Source organism: Microchirus variegatus, assembly GCF_963457635.1.
Source record: "Microchirus variegatus genome assembly, chromosome: 23".
Taxonomy (NCBI): domain Eukaryota; kingdom Metazoa; phylum Chordata; class Actinopteri; order Pleuronectiformes; family Soleidae; genus Microchirus; species Microchirus variegatus.
The window spans coordinates 8,874,038-8,893,073 of NC_139824.1; the positions used below are offsets into that span (position 1 = coordinate 8,874,038).

A 19,036-nucleotide genomic window follows, 5' to 3' on the forward strand; every position below is an offset into this window, starting at 1 on the left:
TGTGTAGAACTCTGTGGCGCCAAGAATAGAACACTTTGCGGACTTCCGCTCTTCTGGATACTATTGCACTCTTGCGTTTTTTAGGGACAAAGCGGAGCTCCACGAGACAACTATTCCAGGAATGTGTCATTGTGACGTAGCAATGACACAGAAGTCAACATGGCGTGTTTTATCTCCTGTACTTAGACTGAGGAGGACCACAAAACACGAGTGAGTCATCTTTTTCCACACTTTGCCTACCACATAGGGCCTCCAGAGTCCCAAATATAAGTATTAAAATGATTAAAAAGTTGATTTTGCTTAAAATGTTTGCTCATGTTGAACAAATCCACAAAGGAACATAACCAAAGAAACCAGTGTCAGTTATTGGACACTGGCCATGGTCATTATAAGTAATTTCTTCTTTGTTGAGTGTAATCATGTCAGCGGTCAATGCCAGTAAAAAAAAAGAAGAAGAGTGAATGGTTGAAGAAGATGAACAGAAGAAACACTGTTGTGAAAGAAACAGACAGACGATGAGACAGCAGGGTCGCTCTCTCTTTGGTGTAAGTGAGATTGGTGATGGCTGGTGGTTGTTAGATGGTTACTTCAGATAGAAGTGGATTAGTGGTTGTGTTTATGTAACTTATACTTAGTACCTCTTCAAAAACGACAACGTTCCTGTGGGTCAACAGTCGCAGTAGCTCGGGGGAGCAGAGGCTCGAGGGAACGGCGTCAGGGTGTCGGGATAGGGAGAGCTACATGTGCACACACGACAACACATACAGTACAAACACAATACAAACACATACGTGGGGAATTCTTAATACATGTGGAAACATCTCATGTGGCACATTTAGTTCTGTCTGCACAGCCTCGAAATGTTCCCTCCACCGATTAATACCTCAACATTCAAGCAAGCAGATGTGGTGGTCACGCCTCGTACCTGACCACCCTCAGGTTTCCATGGACTGCACAATTGTTCACCATGATTACCTGTATTACCCAGAATGCAACACAAGGGCGAGGTGATAAAGAGAGCGGTAGGACTGATGAAATCAATACGGAAAACAGAGATCCTCAGAGGGAAGACGACGAAACGAGAATCGGAGAATGCAAAGAGACACAAGGTCATGCTCGTGATTTCTGATGAAGATTACCACACAAGAGAATGGTCATGAGGAAGAAGACAAACGTGTGCATGAATAGTCGACGTGCATCAAAGTGCAACAAGCCACGGGTAAGAGGAGCTGGAGAGAGGCGGAGAAAACATGACGGGGAAAAATATCAGGTAGATCAACGACCATGAAACCAAAATATTGACAAAGAGAGAAGAGAAGGATCTGTTAATGATGTTTTGACTGACCACAGAGAGGTTTTAGTGAGCACAGAGTAAAACTAATGAGCAAGCGTGTTGTTTAGAACTCACTCTTCAAAGACGTCCTCTGTGTCCATCCTTCTGTAATACTTGGCCAGTTTGATGGAGAAGACGATGCTGGGGATCATGAAGATACAGCTGGCTCCCAGACCAAACCAGAATGTGTTCTGAAAAACAAAATCTATTGTAACTTTTCCACATTTTATGCGGTTGAATTTAGGAATAAAAACGAACTTCTTTGAAACATGTTTCAAGAAAATGCATACACTTTTTCATTTTGGATTATTTAGTTATGTTGCTATGACAATTTCCTCAAGCTGAAGCTGATATTAAAAATAGCAGTCTCAGTTGTTGAATAATATACACTACCGTTCAAAAGTTTGGGGTCACCTTTACATTTTTTTGGTGTTTTCCGTTAAAAGTCACACTTCAACATCAAATGAGTTGCAAAATGAATAGAAAATATAGTCAAGACATTGACAAGAAATATACATATAAATATATATATATATATATATATATATAAATAAACTTTGCTTTAGTCAAGATTTTTCTAATCATCCAATATCATTCTAACGCGATTTGCAAACACAATGTACCATTAGAACTGTGAAATGGGCCTCTATACACCTATGTACATATTCCATTAAAAAAACAGATGTTTGCAGCTAGAATAGTCGTTTGCCACATAAACAATGTATGGAGTGTATTTCTGATTCATATAATGTTATATTCATTGGAGAAAAAAGTGCTTTTTCTTCAAAAATAAGGATATTTCTAAGTGACCCCAAACTTTTGAATAGTAGTGTAAATGTGAAATAAATATGAATGTCATGCAAACATTAAGGGACACAAATAAAGTAAGACAAGCAAATATAGAGCAGAATATACTGTGCATCCATATGCATGTGTGTACATGTCTATGCATGTGTGTACTTCTATTTAAATATAGAAGTTCCCTGGGCTGCATACATCTATATGAAATGCAAGGAGCATCTGAACCTTGGCTTTTGACTTCATATGGGCGCCAGAGTGCGCAGTGCCAACTTTGACGTTGTTTGGAGAAGAAATACGAGACATATCCGTTAACCCCCCCCCAAAAAAACAAAAAAAACAGGCACACATTGAACGGCTACTGCACTAATGTAAAAACATTGAAGGACCTATGTGCATGTACTGTACTGTATGTTCCCGTCCTGCCTCCCAACATGTGTCAGTGAGCGGAGGACATAATGTTCTCATACTGTACGTGTGGTCCAAAACAAACACACACACACACACTTACCACTGAATCGACTACGAAGCTGCACCCTACGATCTCCATGCTGTCCACTATGTTACTGATGGGTTTGCACTGAGCCACCTCAGCGGTCAACTGTAAGGAAAAGCAAACACACACACATAATATATTATACATATGATATAGAAAATATTGATAATGCATGAATGGAATTAAACTTCCTTTCCTCATTACTGATATAAACACACAGTTAAGTGAACCTGCAGGAGCTCCCACAGAACTAAAATGCATCAAAAAGCAAAAACCACTGATTTTCTCTCTGGACTTTTGGAGAGAGCAGTTTCCAGTCAGAAAAGACTGTCTAATACAGAGGTGGGCAACAGTTTTTACCACACTGCCACAAATAAAAAGTGTTAAAGAAATGATAATCATTAAACCCAAATTTATATGCAACATACAGACCATTTCACATCATTGCCCATGTGTGGTCTAACATGTTAGTAGGTGCAGGTATGCATGCAAACATTTGTACTTGTACTTGTACTTGTATTTTATGTAAACCACCTGCCCACATCCCTGTTTTAACTGTTAAAAAAACTAACATGCAACAAAAACAACAAACATATTTATAAAATATAGACTTAAGCAGTATCTTTAAAGGTCACACACACACACACACTACATCACACATTGAATAAACACAATTACTTTTTTTTTTTTGCTAACAAAGGTTAATAAAATACTCACAGAGATTTGAACCCATTTGGTGTACTGTTTGAAGTAGCCCACTAAACTCTCCATGTAGCCCTTTGTTTCCTATAAAACAGAGAAGCAGTGTTATGATATTGTCAGGTGTTTTGAAATAGTTCATAATTATTTAAGTCCAACTTAGAACAACATTCTGATGCCCATATTAGTTGTGAACTACATTGTTTCATGCTCTAATCATCACTGATGTTCATTACTTTCTGATTCAATATCAAGCATTTGATCAATAGAGATTATTAAAGATAATCTTTGTTACTTTCATTGCTAAAACATGCTATAAAAAGCTGTCTGTGGCTGTGTTTTTTACTATTAAATCAAATGTATTCAAGTATTTGTTTCTTTCATTGCTTCTGACATGTCGCAATGGGTAAAAGAATAATTCCCTTTCCTGCATTTGAGGATATTCAGCGTTTACATAGATATTTCATATATACTGAAACTCAAAGAGAATCTTGAGAATGAAAATTTGATGTAACCACAGCATATTTCAATTGCACAAGCATTCATTTAAACCCGATAAACAGCCACAGTTGTCTAAATACCTCCACATTATTGGTCACATCATATACTTTATACCTGCTTCACCACATGTGAGGCGTTGTGAATGATGAGGTACTCTGCTGCATCAATGGCACTCAGGATATTAGTGACCTTGACCTAAGACACAGAAATATTTATTAGAACTTTGATGTGGAAGCTGTTATGAATGATATGAGGATTTTTTTTGCCCGTGTGTGTTCTCTCACTGGCAGGTCGCTGGACATCCTCTGCAGCTGCTTGATACTCTGGCTCAGAGTGCTCTGAGAAAGAAGACAGATAGTTAAGTCAAATAAATACAAATGCATGTTCAAATGGACACATTTAGAAATACCGTGTCACGTCACGACATCGACCACATCACTACAAACAAACAAAAACACTCCACATCGACAACCGACACCAGCGACTTACCCGCGCTTTGACATATTTCTGTCACCATTTTATGAAAGAAAAGGAGGAAGAGAAAAAAAGAACGCACTGAGTGGAAGTGAACACTGCAGCATAATGACGAGTCATGTTTTACGTCACAATCTGAGAATCTTTTTAGCAAATAAATGAACAATAATCTCTGTGTAATCTTCTGATCCATAAAACAATTCTGCTCAAGACAAAGTGTACACTACCATTCAAAAGTATGGGGTCACTTAGAAATGTCCTTATTTTTGAAGGAAACGCACTGAATATAACATTAAATGAATCAGCAACTCTTTTGATGAATAAAAGTGTGACTTTTAATGGAAAACACAAACAAAGTGTATAGGTGACCCGGCAGTGTATGTTTTTTATTTTGTCATAAGAAGACATGATCATATGGAGATGTAGGAAATGAATTGTTTCATTGTTATTGTTCATGTTTGTGCTGTGAGAGAGGAGGGGTTTACCATTCCTTGTTCTATAGGCACCACCTGATCTCGATGAATCTGCCTGATACTGCTGGCGTGTCCTCTCAGTGCATTCTCCAGGGCACCGCGTGGCTGCAAGCAAACAAACAAACAAACTATGAACACAAACATCTATTCCTATACAACTTACAATACTATAATCTTTGGGCTCAATCGGGCATTTTCTTGGAAATAGAATACAAATATATAGTGTACACACTAATCCCTTTGTCCCACAAGCCTTTAAATTGCACAGTCCCTGTACCTATACATGTGTTAATGCTATGAGTGCTCAGAGTGAATGGGCAGCCTGTTCCCCCTGATCAGTCAGCATGAGGGGAAATTATTTTCCAGACAGCCTGTCTGACTAAACATATGGTGGATGATATCCTGCAGACGTCAATAAGCATTATATAAACATTTACATCCCAAAGCCATACAACAAGTAACTTAACAGTCGTCGTTCTCTTGTCCGACATAATGAGCGCTACAGTTGTTTAGCAATTGCTTCTTAGCAATAAATACATGTGAATATGCGAAGGTTTCACTTTATTACAACTTTCTGACTCACCAGCTGGTCAGCCTGAGCCTCCAGATCTGTGGAGAAGGACAGGAGATCCACCAGAGTGACTCCCTTATTCACCTACAGCGAGACATTCATCGACAACACGGGGGTTAACGTCCTTCTGTTGTACACCTTTCAGTTTTAAACTCAAATTTACTCAGGCATCAGTCTGGATTTGAGCAGATTACCTCAGCCAAGTACGTCTCATAGTCGATCTGTCCGATTCCTGAGTTGGCAAAGTTGATGAGGTTGTCTCTGCCGGCCTGCTCCAGGAGTGTGATGTCATGCAAGTTGACCTGCACGCTCTCAAACACCTTGGCCAGATCCTTGTTGTACTGTGGTGAGACAAACACACTGACATGTTACCTCACTGTCACTGACCACTGATCAGTCAGCTCCTTCAGAATAAAGTGACACTTACGACAGTTCTGTTGAGGAAGGTGTTGATGTTGAACATGGTCTCCAGCTGCAGAGCGTGATACAGACCTTTGTTCTCAAAGCACTCCCTGCAAGACAAACACAAACATGTACATAGGCATATAGAGGCCCATTTCCAGCAACTATCTCTCCAGTGTTCTAATGGTACATTGTGTTTGGTAACCGAGTTAGAAGGCTATTGGATGATTAGAAAACCTTTGAAAAACCTTGTGCAATTATGTTAGCACAGCTGAAAACTGTTTTGCTGGTTCTTTGACGAAAGCAAAGTTATTATTTTGAATAAAAATCATTATTTTCTAATATTGTCAATGTCTCGACTATATTTTCTATTCATTTTGCAACTTTTTTTATGAATAAAAGTGTGACTTTTAATAGAAAACACAAAAAATTTGTATAGGTGACCCCAAACTTTTGAACGGTAGTATATATAAAAAAGTGTGTATATCAGATGCTGTCTTTTTACCTGTACATGCTTCCCAAAGTCAGGTCAATGTTTGGGTTCTGAAACAGCATTCCAGGAAGGAAGTTCTTCTTGGTAGGATGAACCATGAACGGTGTGTCTATGATCTGAACACACACACAAACACACAGTGTTGTCTGGTATGTAATACAAGCCACGCTCACAGGGAAAGGCAGAGAGAAGAGTGACAATAAGACGAGTTTATGGTCAGTACCTGGAATATCTGTCTGTTAGCCAGCGGTTCACATATTAGCTTCTCCACGTTGCCACTGGCAACAAACAAGGTGGTCACGATGCCCATCAGCACCCAGGAAAAGACAAAGGAGAAGCCCACACCACTGAAAGAACAAGAGAGAGGCAGTGTGTGAGACATATTCACAAATAAGCATCTGCTTCCTGTTTTCTACAATTTTGTGTTGTGCATTTTTTTCTTTCTCTAAGCTTGTTTAAAAGACAGCGTTGAACCTATTTAAGCTTACGCCATTAGCAGGTTGCCGCCAGTGTTTGACAGACATCCTCGGGTTGTGGGTGAAGCTTGCTTGTCATAGCCACAGGTGCCGCACAGTAGCCCCAGGATGTTGAAAGCCAGGACCAGGACGACCATGCAAAGAGCCGCCACACAGCCGATCCACCTGCAGCACACACACACACAGACACTGCCGTTATATGATTTGTATGAATGTCCTCGGGCCTCACCATGATACAAACAATAAACCTGAAATAACACATATTTTGCATTCACAGAAACAAACCTGTAGAAATCAAGGTGGTCAATCTGTGGGTAAAATGCCTCAATCTTCATCTGTCCTTCATTGAGGAAAACGGTGAAATTGGCCAGCGATGATTCCAACGGGAACATCTTGGCAAAGTTGTTTATCTCTGTGCCGATCTTATCCAGCATGCCTTTCACTCCTGCACACATACAAATCAATATGTGCATTAACTATAAAATACCTGTTCCCCTTAGATGTGACAAGGGACAAAAAAGGACTTACGAGGAAGAGCTATGGTTCCATTATCCATGAGTGTGCACAAAATCAAAAAAGTGAAAATAGTACAGTCAGACTTAATTAATTTTTACTTCTACTAAACGAACAAACACGTATTAACGTATACTCTTTTGTACCTGTGACGATATTTTTAGTTTGCTCTCTAACCAGTCTTGGTGTGTCATTAAAGGACGAGTAACCCTGGAAGAGGACAGGAAAAAAAAGATGAATTAACATGTGATTTGAACCTAGATACATTATTCAGGTGATAAATCAACAATACAAATATTGTATTTTGACCGAGACAGGACACATTTATGCTCTTTGTATTTAAACTCATGCTTATATAGGAATATATTTTATATTTTACATAGTTTCCATGTCATGTGAGACAGTGACTTGAGACAAAGGCCAAATTGTATTACCGTCTTAGACAAAACAGGACAAACCTCCTTTCTCTTTGTATGGGATTGCTTTTTTTCATATTTTTCCATTTATTCCATTATTTTTTTTTTTGTAATTCTTTAATTGCATCAATATATTAAAAAACATGTCATTTCCAATAGCATCCATGCCACAAATACTCCAGTCCAATGCCTAATCAATTTCTAACCTAGAAAGACAGCACACGCCTAATTTTACGTAATTTTATGTTTTCTTTTTAATGCTTCATATGAAATGATTCTTCCTACATTTTGACCAGAGTTGAGATTGTGTTTGTCAACAGTTAAAGGGATTTTACAATGACAAATGATTCATTGTGCTGGTCAGAAAAATGCACAGGAGACGAGACAGAGACAGACCTTCTGCACAATGTTGCTGAGATCAGTTCTCAGGAGTGTGTTGACATTGGCCAAGGCGTGATTGACATTGGGAAGCTGAGGAGCAGAAAGTGAAGAAGTAAGAGAAGTAAGATTCTGCTCAAATATGATTCTACTATGACTCCGTCATACCTTCAAGAACTCTGCATTGACTCCTAATTGAGGCAGCGTGGATCGGATGGCGTTGCAGGTTTGAGAGACAGCTCCGTTGGTACAGGCTGGATCGGACAGGGTGTTGGACAGAGAGGCTTGCTCCCCTGTCAGACTGGACTGAAGTTTCCCCGTACCTTCTTGAAGCACCTCCAAGGAAGAGCTGACATTCTCCAGAGCCTCCTTGGTCTCCCGCATAGCTACAACCAACAGATGGAGGATTTTCCACATACTTGTGCCAAGATAATCCATAATAGTGTATTGTTTTGTGAAATGATTGGGGCCGCACGTAAGGTAAGTACATACACCACAAGACTATCAGCAGAATCACTGACCACAAATCAACAACTCACAAAGGACAAGAGGAAACAGTTTGTTTTCAGGATAAATCAGTGGTTTAGGATCACCATCTGAGTCTAATTCACTAACACAGAATCACCAGCACTGCACCAATAATCAGCTCTGATTACCTTTGATGGCATTCTCAACTTTTGCTTGAGATAAATGGAAATATGAGGAAAAGAAAGTTAGATTGGCAACGGTAAGGAAGTATCCCCTAAAAGACAACAGAGGAAGCTGCACGTTTGAGACAATAATTAGAAAGTGTAAGTGAGCTGGAAAATATCCAATATTTGGATTGCTTTTTGATTTTCAGCATAGCTTTGGAAGTCGAGCTTCAGTTCAATATGTACTGTGTTATAGATTTTAACAATAGCACATTAAATACCATCAAAATATTAGCGACTTTAACGACTACTCTCGAATGCAAGGACATAATGATTATTGTTTCTATCATGTATTTATTGTAATTTGTAAATTTGCACAGAACAATCAAATATAGACCTGGAGTCTTTGAAATTAGTAAACTTGATAATTCAAATTTGGATTGTTTTCCTTCATACATAGACTTCAATTATTATTATGACAGCAATAGTGTGTTTGAGAATTTTATCTTTGAATTAGAAATCAGAAACAGGAGACAGTGTTACATCTAATAAACTTCATCATTGACTGTAGTGTGTGAGCTCAACAAAAGGATCATACTGAATGTTTATACAGAGGGAGCATTACCTCCTGCCATACGCAGAGCAGTGTCCAGGGACGGCACCACCTCTTTCTCCAGCTGACTGTGGATCCTCCCCCCCAGCACTGGTCCGATGTCTGCAGGAAACACAGAAAATCTGAGGCTTTTGTGACAACATTTAGGAAGCCACAAGCAAACAAAGTGAGACGTGAAGGTTCAACTTACTGTCGAGGTCGGACATGATTTTGTTCTTCGCTGTGGTGTACTGGGCTGTCAGGTAGTTAATTTGCTGCAACGCGGGACACACAGTAAATCAGATTCTCAGATTTTTAAATATATGTGTGTATAAGTGTGTGAAAGTGTACATACTGCAGGTGTGTTGTTGGCAAGTGTCCTCAGGTCTCGCATGTTGGTGTTGATGAACCGGCGAGTGCTCTTGATATGAGTGCTTATATTATGGTTTGCAGTATAGGCAACAAAAACTCCCAATCTGAAACAAACACACAATACATGTCATATTAACCAGTAGAGGGCAGCATTGGTGTATAAATGTCTAAGGTTTCTGTAGAATGGGACTCAAAGTGCAGAGATGCTCATAGAAATCTGTTTTTAGAACTGGTGGTTAAAAGTAAAAATCAAACAGGAAGTGTAATCTGTCAGACGGAAAAGAAAAGGGGAAATGGTTTGATTAACAAATCAAATACCAAGAGAGAGAGAGAGAGAGAGAGAGAGAGAGAGAGAGAGACACAAAAACTACCAGAGAAAGTCTACTGGGAGAACCCTGACAAACCCTGAGTGGATAATATCTCCACATCTTTGAATGGCCACAGAGATGTGTGTGTGTGTGTGTGTGTGTGGGTGTGTGTGTGTGTGTGTGTGTGTGTGTGTGTGTGTGTGTGTGTGTGTGTGTGGGTGTGTGTGTGTATGTGAAAGCGCTCATTCAGACAGAGAATACTCTCACAGTCAGCCATAGACTGATATCAGTATCACCTCACTGTCCTGCACAATTCAGACTGTATATCTCTGACTGTGCACCTGTCTCGTCCAGGGTAACCCTTTCTTTTACAGTCCCCAGGTATTAACCTGGTAAATTCATGGTAACACAAAAGTGTTATGAGATAATTACCAATGGCAATAAGAAAATAAATACAATGAAACTATGGCCAAAATACTGGGCATTTACCTGGTAACTATATAGTAAATTACAGTAGCTTTTACAGTGGGAATTACCCAAAACCAACCACTTATTACCAGTAATTTACTGGGTAAATACCCAGTATTTTGGCCATGGTTTCATTCTTCTTACCTTCTTATTACAGGTTAATACTGAGTAACATATTTTTGTTACCATATATTTACTAGTTAAATAGCTAGTAATTAGGGGACTGTCACTATCTGCTTATTACCAGCTTATAACCCACTAATACACTAAATACTACCAGGTAAATACCCAACATTTTGGCCATAGTTTCATTATACACACTAAGAAATCAAAGTATGAGACTGTATGTCGCTTGGATTTATTTTTTGCAGCAGAATGAGGCCATTACAGGTCCAGATGAAGGTTTAACCAGAGTTTAATATTTTTAAACAACTTATCAGTGTGCATTAAGTTCTGGATGAACTGAGTGAGAACATCACTGGTGAACAAATTAGTGAAATCCAAGAAGACTTACATGATGAAGATGGAGGAGGCAATGAGGGAGGCCGTGTAGAAACCTCTCTGACAGTCAGTGTTCTTCCTCTGTCTCTGGTGCATCTCGCCACCGCAGTTCTCGCAACACCGACACACACAGAAACAAAGTCCTATGATAGGCGTGAGGACCACGACCAAAATGCCAATGGTGGCGCATATAAGGAATCCAGCCTCGTAGAAGAGCCACTGGAGGAGGAGGAGGAAGAGGAGAGCAGGATTCATGAAGTCATTATTTCACTCACACACTTTTGTTGGTGAAAATTTACAACAGTCTGATGAGCGAGTTTACCTGTAGCAACATGACGATGTTTTCTGGCTGTAACACCATAGCACGAGTGATGAGAAGAAACAACGTGGTCAAAACAAGGACTTCATTAAGTCTCATGAGCATCGTGAAATGACATCACATTGTAATTCTGTCTTGTGTCTCACTGTAAGGCTTTCTGTCAAGTTTCATTTGGTGAGTTTGTGTTTAATATTTGCAAGAGAACTCTTAATTATATGCTCTAATTTTCAAGATAATAAAACATTAATTCACGAGTGTGGAGTGTGCACTATAATAACATACCTTTCTCCACTCCTCTATTTTGATTCCCCCCATGTTTTGTTGAACGACTCTAACAATCAGATCTGAAAAAGAAGCATATACATAACGTATTAAGACATATAATGAAGAGAGATGAAGGGATCATCACCAAGAGTCAACTACCATTAGTACTCAAATACAAAAATGTTTCAACCTATGCTGCAGAATCAAATAATATTCTCTTTTACAGACATGATGAGCCATAATCAATCAGATTTTTTTTAAATCCTCAAGCTTTAACATCTGACAACCTATGCTGGATCATCATTTGCAAGGACAACATGGCAGCTAGAAAAGTTGTGTGTTTACTGTGGAGAGCGTTGCACTTCAGTCCAGCTGTCTGTTTGTTTATATAGGTCAGCCTGCACTAAGCTTACCTGGATGGTACCTCACTCACACTATTACTCAGCATGTAAACACCTTCTCACATGCACACTTGCACGTATGCAAACTATACACATATGTACACACATATATATGGAGGAATTATTAATAATTCTTTTTTTTGTCAGTGTTATCAGTCTGCCAGATCCCCCATAAGTTTTCTTTCTTCTGCATAGAAGAAATAATAAACATCTAATTTAAAAGTCAGTGGACAGGCCGGTGCAGGAAGTGCCATCACACATGACAAACAGATGGAGGCAGGTTTAGTATTTGAGAGATGACACAGCTGTCACACACACACACACAAACAAAAACACAAACAGCAACAGACAGAGAAATATTCCGACTCTGCCTTCTGCTTGAACACCTGCTTGTCCTCAGGTGAGGTGAGCAAACACGGGAAGTGTAACAGACCATTACTGTACAAAGAAGGGATGAGCTACACAATATGGCAGTGTCAGTATCGGTCCAAAAAAAATAATGACTGAATCAGATATTGTAAAAAGAAAATCATTACATGTTATACAATACAGAGTGGGGGATGCACTTTTCTGCCACACTGCAGTGATTATGTGAGCCATGTGGACATATATACTGAACATTCAGTAAAAACAAAGAGACTGTATCGGTATCAGTACTCAAGGTTGTGATATCGGTGCTAGCATCAGACAAGAAAAAGAAAAGGGTTACAAGCCCTAGTGTAAACTAAACCTCTCTTTATCCTCTCTCTCTCATCCCACCTTTTCTGAGAACTAATGACTGTTTACATCACTGATTAATCTGACTCATTTGTTCTCTGTTTTCTTTATAGAGTCTGAGAAAAATATTTTAAGTTGTTTTTATTTTAAAAATGTAAAAAAGTGTTTTTATTAACTGCTTCAAATATAACTGAAAAATGTCCTTTCAAAACCCTAAATTGCAGGTATCACTGATCACAGTTTTGTGGTAATAAAACTAGATGAGTGTTCTTCTGACAGTCATATAAGATGATGAAGACACCTCTCTTGTTCACTCTGCACATGCAGCATATGAGCATGTCTGATGATACCACCTGCTGTTGCTCAGCTTCTTAGTTAGCATTAGCCACAGAGGGCAGTTAAGCTTAGACAGCTTAGTTCAGTGACCCAGTATGAGAGGTAGCTACAGCAAACGAAAGGGAAGGGGCGAAGGTGGAGGTGGGCGTAAAGAACCATCAGAATTAGACCAAAAAGGATGAAGGGAACACTGCAGAACAGTGAAGCTGCTCTTCACAGAATGTGATGTCTTCTTGTTTTCATGCGTTCATTCTTAAGATAAATGTGTTGATGAAACGGAGCAGTTTCTGTGTCTTTTGACTCTTCAATAATCAAGCACCCCCCCGTTGATCAACATGCTGAATAAGCTTAAAATACAAAGTAAAGAAAAACAAACTATTGTGTAAGGACAGAACATTAGCCATTTCTAGGCAAAAAAAGTAGACCATATCAGTCAAACTCCATCCTAAGCTCTGTTTATGAGAGACACAAAAAAAGCTGCTGCTATAGTTAGCTTAACTTACAACCGTCTTACAGTAACATGTAAATATAGGTGGACACAATCCTCTACACCGTCCAGCTCTGAGAGATTACTGGAAGGTCTTATGCAACCTGGCAAGTAACCATCACTCTGCTGCTTTTTACATTCACAAACTCACTCACTCCAACAAGACTTATGCTCTCTCCAGCCACTCGTCGCTCTCCGACACACGTACACACAGTTAATTATGTATTTTAATAGTGTACAAGCAACCTTCCTCCTGGGAATCACAGGGTACCTAATGACATGATACGATAAACGGTCCACGATACCAATAAATATCCTGATTCTGTGGTAATCAACATATTGCAAGACAATGATGTAGCGATACATCACAAGATCTGTCTAACTGAAGGAAGCAAAACGTCTGTGAAAAGTTTAAAGTGCAGGATTTCTCTGTTTATTCACAACATAGAGAACAAAGTGCATAAAGTCTATGTATTGAACGCGGATGGAACATCTCTTAACGTAGCGTTCGCTACCATTATTCTGCTGTAAACTTCCTCTTCTTTGGCCAGGTAACTTGCACCCATGAAACTTTCGACTGTTTACTTTAGAGCGCCTCATTTGTTAATTATCGATTATTGTATTGCACAAGGAAGGATGATGATAGATCACCAAATCAATATTTTGACCCACCCCTACTCTTAGGACCTTTGCTCCGAAACAAACAGCCTGTTTATATCCAATCACAGCAATTAAGGACAAACAAATACCAGGACAATGACCCACTTTTCTGTGTGTGTGTAAGACAATGCCATCTGTAGCAGTGGTAGCTCTGGCACTGTAGCTGCTAATCCTCTAAGCTACCCTGTGTATATTAGAGGGATAAGAAGACACAGACTCCCCTCACAGTGAAAGAGGCTGAAATGATTCCTCTTCAACCTAAATTCAACCTTCACACAGATTTGTAATGAGGGATGAGTGAGTCAGGAGGTAGTTAAACTGACGTTTCATCCTACATAGACTATTAAGTCTTTCGTTATCTGTTGCAAGGAGCAGAAAAACGTTAATAAATTAAAATGGATTTGTGGATATTCTGCGAACTGACAACACTTTTTGCCTCATTTGAGTAAACTGATTTACATTTCCCCCCATAATCTTAACTCAGGTGTAGCCCTAATCCCACCCCATCCTCTCTGTCACCTGTCAATAAACTAGTGATCTAACTCATTACTCATAGCTCAAACGTTAACTAACTATGAGCAGGTTTACAGAAGACACTAATTGGCCACTAAAGGACCAATATCTAAGTGACACACATCTACATTTTCTTACAAGTTAGATGTGCATGTAGAGCACAAAGATCTTAAGAAAACTACATTTTTATTTAAGACTAAACAAGGTTATTAAAGTCAGTCAATATCATCAGTTATTGTGATGAATGTCAAATAATTGAAGACTGATTATTGCTCCTGACTGTAAGTTGAGGAAAGTAGACCCAGACCAAAGTAAAGTACAAGTAAAAGACAAAAGACTTGAGATGACTGTGTTAAATAAATACTCATCTAAGTGCAACAATATTATATCTCATTTATTATCTTTCTATTGCAAGAAAATAAATATGCAAACAAACAAAATAATATCTCAGAATGCCTGAGAATGAATCTGTGCTGATGCATTTACCACCTAACCATAACCAGTCATTTCAAGGACATTTGCAGCTTTCACTCACATTCTTGTCAATGCCACATGGATTTGGATTTTTATTTTTCCAATTGCGATCCAGGGCTTTTGACAAATATCATCTAATAATATCTGCATTATTGGGAAACCTGCCTTTTAATCACCAGCCATTTAAAACCCCCTGTATAATCTGTTGATTGCCCAAAAGAGTCCTTCTACAAGGGCTGAGCTTCTACCTGGAACCATTTGCTTCTGAAAAACCCTTCACGAAGAAAGGGTTTTTCAAGAGTTCTTGGTAACACTAATGGTTCCATTAAGAACCATTTTGATCCAGAGAACCCTTTAAAACCCCTTTCCTGAATAAAGGGTTTTAAAAGGGTTCTTGGTGGAACCCTCCAAAAGGGTTTCAGATTCTACCTGGAACCAGAAAGGGTTTTTCTATGAGGGCAAGCCGAAGAACCTTATATGGTTATACTAAGCACTTTTATTTCTACTTTTAGTAGAGATGTAACCGCCATGACGATGATATCATCATCAATCAGTCTGTAGTGATAATAATCAGGATCAAATGTCACATAGTGAAATACTGATTATTGATCCTGATTAAAAGCTGAATAAATCCATTAATTATGTTTTTTTAAATTTACGGACAAAAAACATTCATAGCAATCATATGATGTGTCTCAGTATGTAAATATACTACAACAACATGGTAAAAGTAAAGTTATAATTTTCAATGCGTTTCCATAAATTTGACATCAATATTTTACCAAACTTCCATCAATCAATCAAGTAATTTCTATTCCAACATTGAGCCCAGTACTGAGGTTCTTACTTGCATGCACTAGCTCTATTACAGGCTTTTAGCAACATGGAATTTGGAATCTTAGCCAACATTCACAGTCGGCTCTCTCATGAGCCACGTCTTATATTTGTAATTGGAAAGCCAAACATTATTAAAACCTGCAGCTCAGTATCCTTTTTGAGCTTGCTAACTTCACTTGGATCTGAAAATAATGTAAACTACATGCATCATGCAACATAAGTGAGTAATGTTTTATCGCCAATATTTTGTAATGAAGTAAATTGTAAATACGTTTTTCTACTTTCAATCTTTTCCAGGCATTTCATGACCATGGTAACCCTGTATAATGAAATGCTAAGCTCAGCAATAACAATGCAATACTGTGGTAATAAAGAGATCATAATAAGGTGTTTAAATATACCATATAGCAAAAGTAATACCATGTCATTTCTAAAGTAAAATGCAGGTAATGGGAGTATTAGTGTACTATATTCACATGACATTGTTTCTTTCATTCACCGCTTTATCCTCCACATGAGGGTCACAGGGGTTGCTGGAGCCAATCTCAACCTCACATAAGGTGAATGGCATGATTAACCCTGGACAGGTCACAGTCAATCACACAGAGACAAACAACCATGAAAGTGTTGGTAAATAAAAATTGATCATTACTATCATCAAGTTGAAATATGTTATGTTTTGTTATTGTTCTTATCAAGCTTTTACATGGGGTATTAAAATAGAAATTATAAATGAAATGCTATCGTATAGGGTACCTGGATGAATACCAAGCTTCACCTCTAAAATGTGGCTTATTATGTATTTGGCCAGCAGAACCTGACAAACTTCACACCTTAGAAACTGTAGGCGTATGTGTGTGTGTTACAGTATACATGATTGTTCTGTACATATGACACATGATGTGCGAGAAAGCGACGGGACATCCAGGTGGCGTCTACCTGTGCATGTGTGAAGTCCCTCACAGCAGCAGCAGCAGCATATGGTGTGGTGGATTATGGTATTATGCAGTGATGCAGGTGACTGAGAAAGCCTCCTCTAATCGCTGATCTGCTAATTGATTACCCAGCCACCAGCACTAACCCTGGACACCAAAATGGCAGCAATTTAAACGCCTCAATCCTATTGCACTGTGTCAACCTCCAACGTGACCACAAATAGTTGTACACACTGACTGAAAACAAACCACTTTTAGTTGTTTGTAGCTCTTTATATACCATCACTGGGTTATTGTACTACATCAAGCAACTCTGTTTCCATTGATCATGTGACAGACCTGATCGATGTTAAATCACCACACTGACACTAACTTTTGGTCATTATTTCACACAGTCACTCCATGCACATGTTCTTTTTAACCGAGGAAACCACATTTTGTTTACTAGGTTTCCTGTGTTAATCATCCATGTGGCCCAGAGAGGGAGAGAGTAGACGTGTGTGCAGATCATCTCTGCCACCGCAGTCTCTTTGAGGTTTTTGGACTTTGCTGTTTAGTTTGTGACGTACGACAGGTCAAGTCAGATTCTGGAACCGTATCATGTCCACAGTTTTGAAGGTTCGACAGTTTACAAAACAAAACAAGAATTTGATTAAGTCAGAAAATACATTGTATACCATTAATATACATGTTACCCCTTACTTAGTGTTTCATAAACACAGCTTATTATAAATTTAACCTGTGCCATGATCACAATCAGATCTCCCACCTCTCAAGTGCTGTAATACAGATAATACATTCCGTCATATATTCCTTATTGTATTATTTCCTATATCAGTCTATGCATTGTAAAAAATATTGTGACATGGACGCCCTATGAGGATGATATTATTTATTCAAGTATACACTGTGCACTACCAGAGGATTAATTTGTCTTTGTCTTATTTGATCTTAATTCTTTGATTATTGTTACCGATATTCATTACATTAAATCCAGTTATTGAAATCTAAAGGGCCAGAATTGGGTTCAACACTTTATTATTATTATTTATTTAAGTTACATTAAAGTAGGGCTGCAACTAATTATTTTCATAACGGATTGATTATTTTCCCCGATGAGTCGTGTACTTGTTTGGTCCATAAAATATCAGAAAATGTTGATCTGTGTTTACCAAACGTGGAAATGATGTTCTCGAAATATCTGGTTTTGTCCATAAACTAAAAATTTTAATGATTTCTTTGAGATATGGAGCAAATAAACCAAACAATATTTACAATATAAGAAGCTGAAAAATCTGAATATTTCGATTTACCGATTATCTAAACAGCTGATGATCAATTTAGTTATCGATTCATCGAATAATCCCTAAATTAAACCCAAATTTGAGATGTGTGTTCATGGTTATTCCAAAAATGTCAGTAAGTGACAAAAGGAGATTGAGTCTTTGCCCCAGGAATAAGGACACGCTGGAACTCTCTATGTTGATCTTTGACCAATAACACTCCAACCTTCTTTTAAATTAATCTAATTTTAATCTGTTTTAATGTGTTTCTATTTATTTTCACTCGTTTTTAGTGAGGCCATTACTTTTAATCAACTACTTCTCTGGTTGTAACCAGTTTTGTTTCTTGTTAAGCACTTTGTATTAACTTGATTTTAACACTTGTTTAGCACTTTTGTTAACATTATACATAAAAGTCCTATGTAAATAAATGTTATAATTCGTTATGTGTATTATGTAATCATGAGAAATAAATAAAATCAGGAAGAGAACCAGCAGAGCAGTTCAGCAGAGGGATGGAGAAGGACAAAGAGGGGGATGTGGAGAAGGAGGGGGCGAGGATTATAATCTCACCTTTGGGGAAGGGGTTCGGCTGAACAACGTAGAGAAATGCGTGGACCATGTGGAAGAGTAACCCTATGGGCCCTGGCTCGTAGTAAGCGTGGGTATCATACACCGCCGCCGGTACGAACCCAAAGTCCAGGGGCTCCACGGGTGGAGGAGAGCGCTGTCTCCGCTGTGAGCCCGCCTGCACCTGCCTCTCTTCCGCCTGCTGCTCTCCGGTGGTGGACCCCCAGCAGAGCAGCAGGACCAGACACCGAGTCCACAACATGGCTCACAAATGTCAAACTGTGTCCAAAAAAAACCCTGAAGAAAACGGATAAAAGAGAGGGAAGCTCCGAGCCACGGTCGTC

General features: G+C 38.7%; 1 protein-coding gene across 1 annotated transcript; it reads right to left on the reverse strand.

The window, feature by feature from the left end:
• Positions 1-667: 667 nt before the first annotated feature.
• On the reverse strand, positions 668-18,954 carry prom1b (prominin 1 b; the record flags this gene model as incomplete). Its single annotated transcript, XM_083909404.1, has 26 exons — positions 668-737; positions 1,409-1,524; positions 2,643-2,732; positions 3,345-3,413; positions 3,942-4,022; positions 4,112-4,165; positions 4,317-4,334; positions 4,787-4,879; positions 5,358-5,429; positions 5,540-5,686; positions 5,773-5,857; positions 6,253-6,356; positions 6,464-6,587; positions 6,729-6,881; positions 7,002-7,161; positions 7,376-7,439; positions 8,042-8,116; positions 8,192-8,409; positions 8,680-8,703; positions 9,281-9,370; positions 9,459-9,522; positions 9,603-9,723; positions 10,910-11,115; positions 11,219-11,245; positions 11,498-11,559; positions 18,696-18,954. The coding sequence occupies 26 exons, from the start codon at positions 18,952-18,954 to the stop codon at positions 668-670; spliced, it is 2,646 nt and encodes an 881-aa protein (XP_083765530.1).
• Between the last annotated feature and the right edge of the window lie 82 nt (positions 18,955-19,036).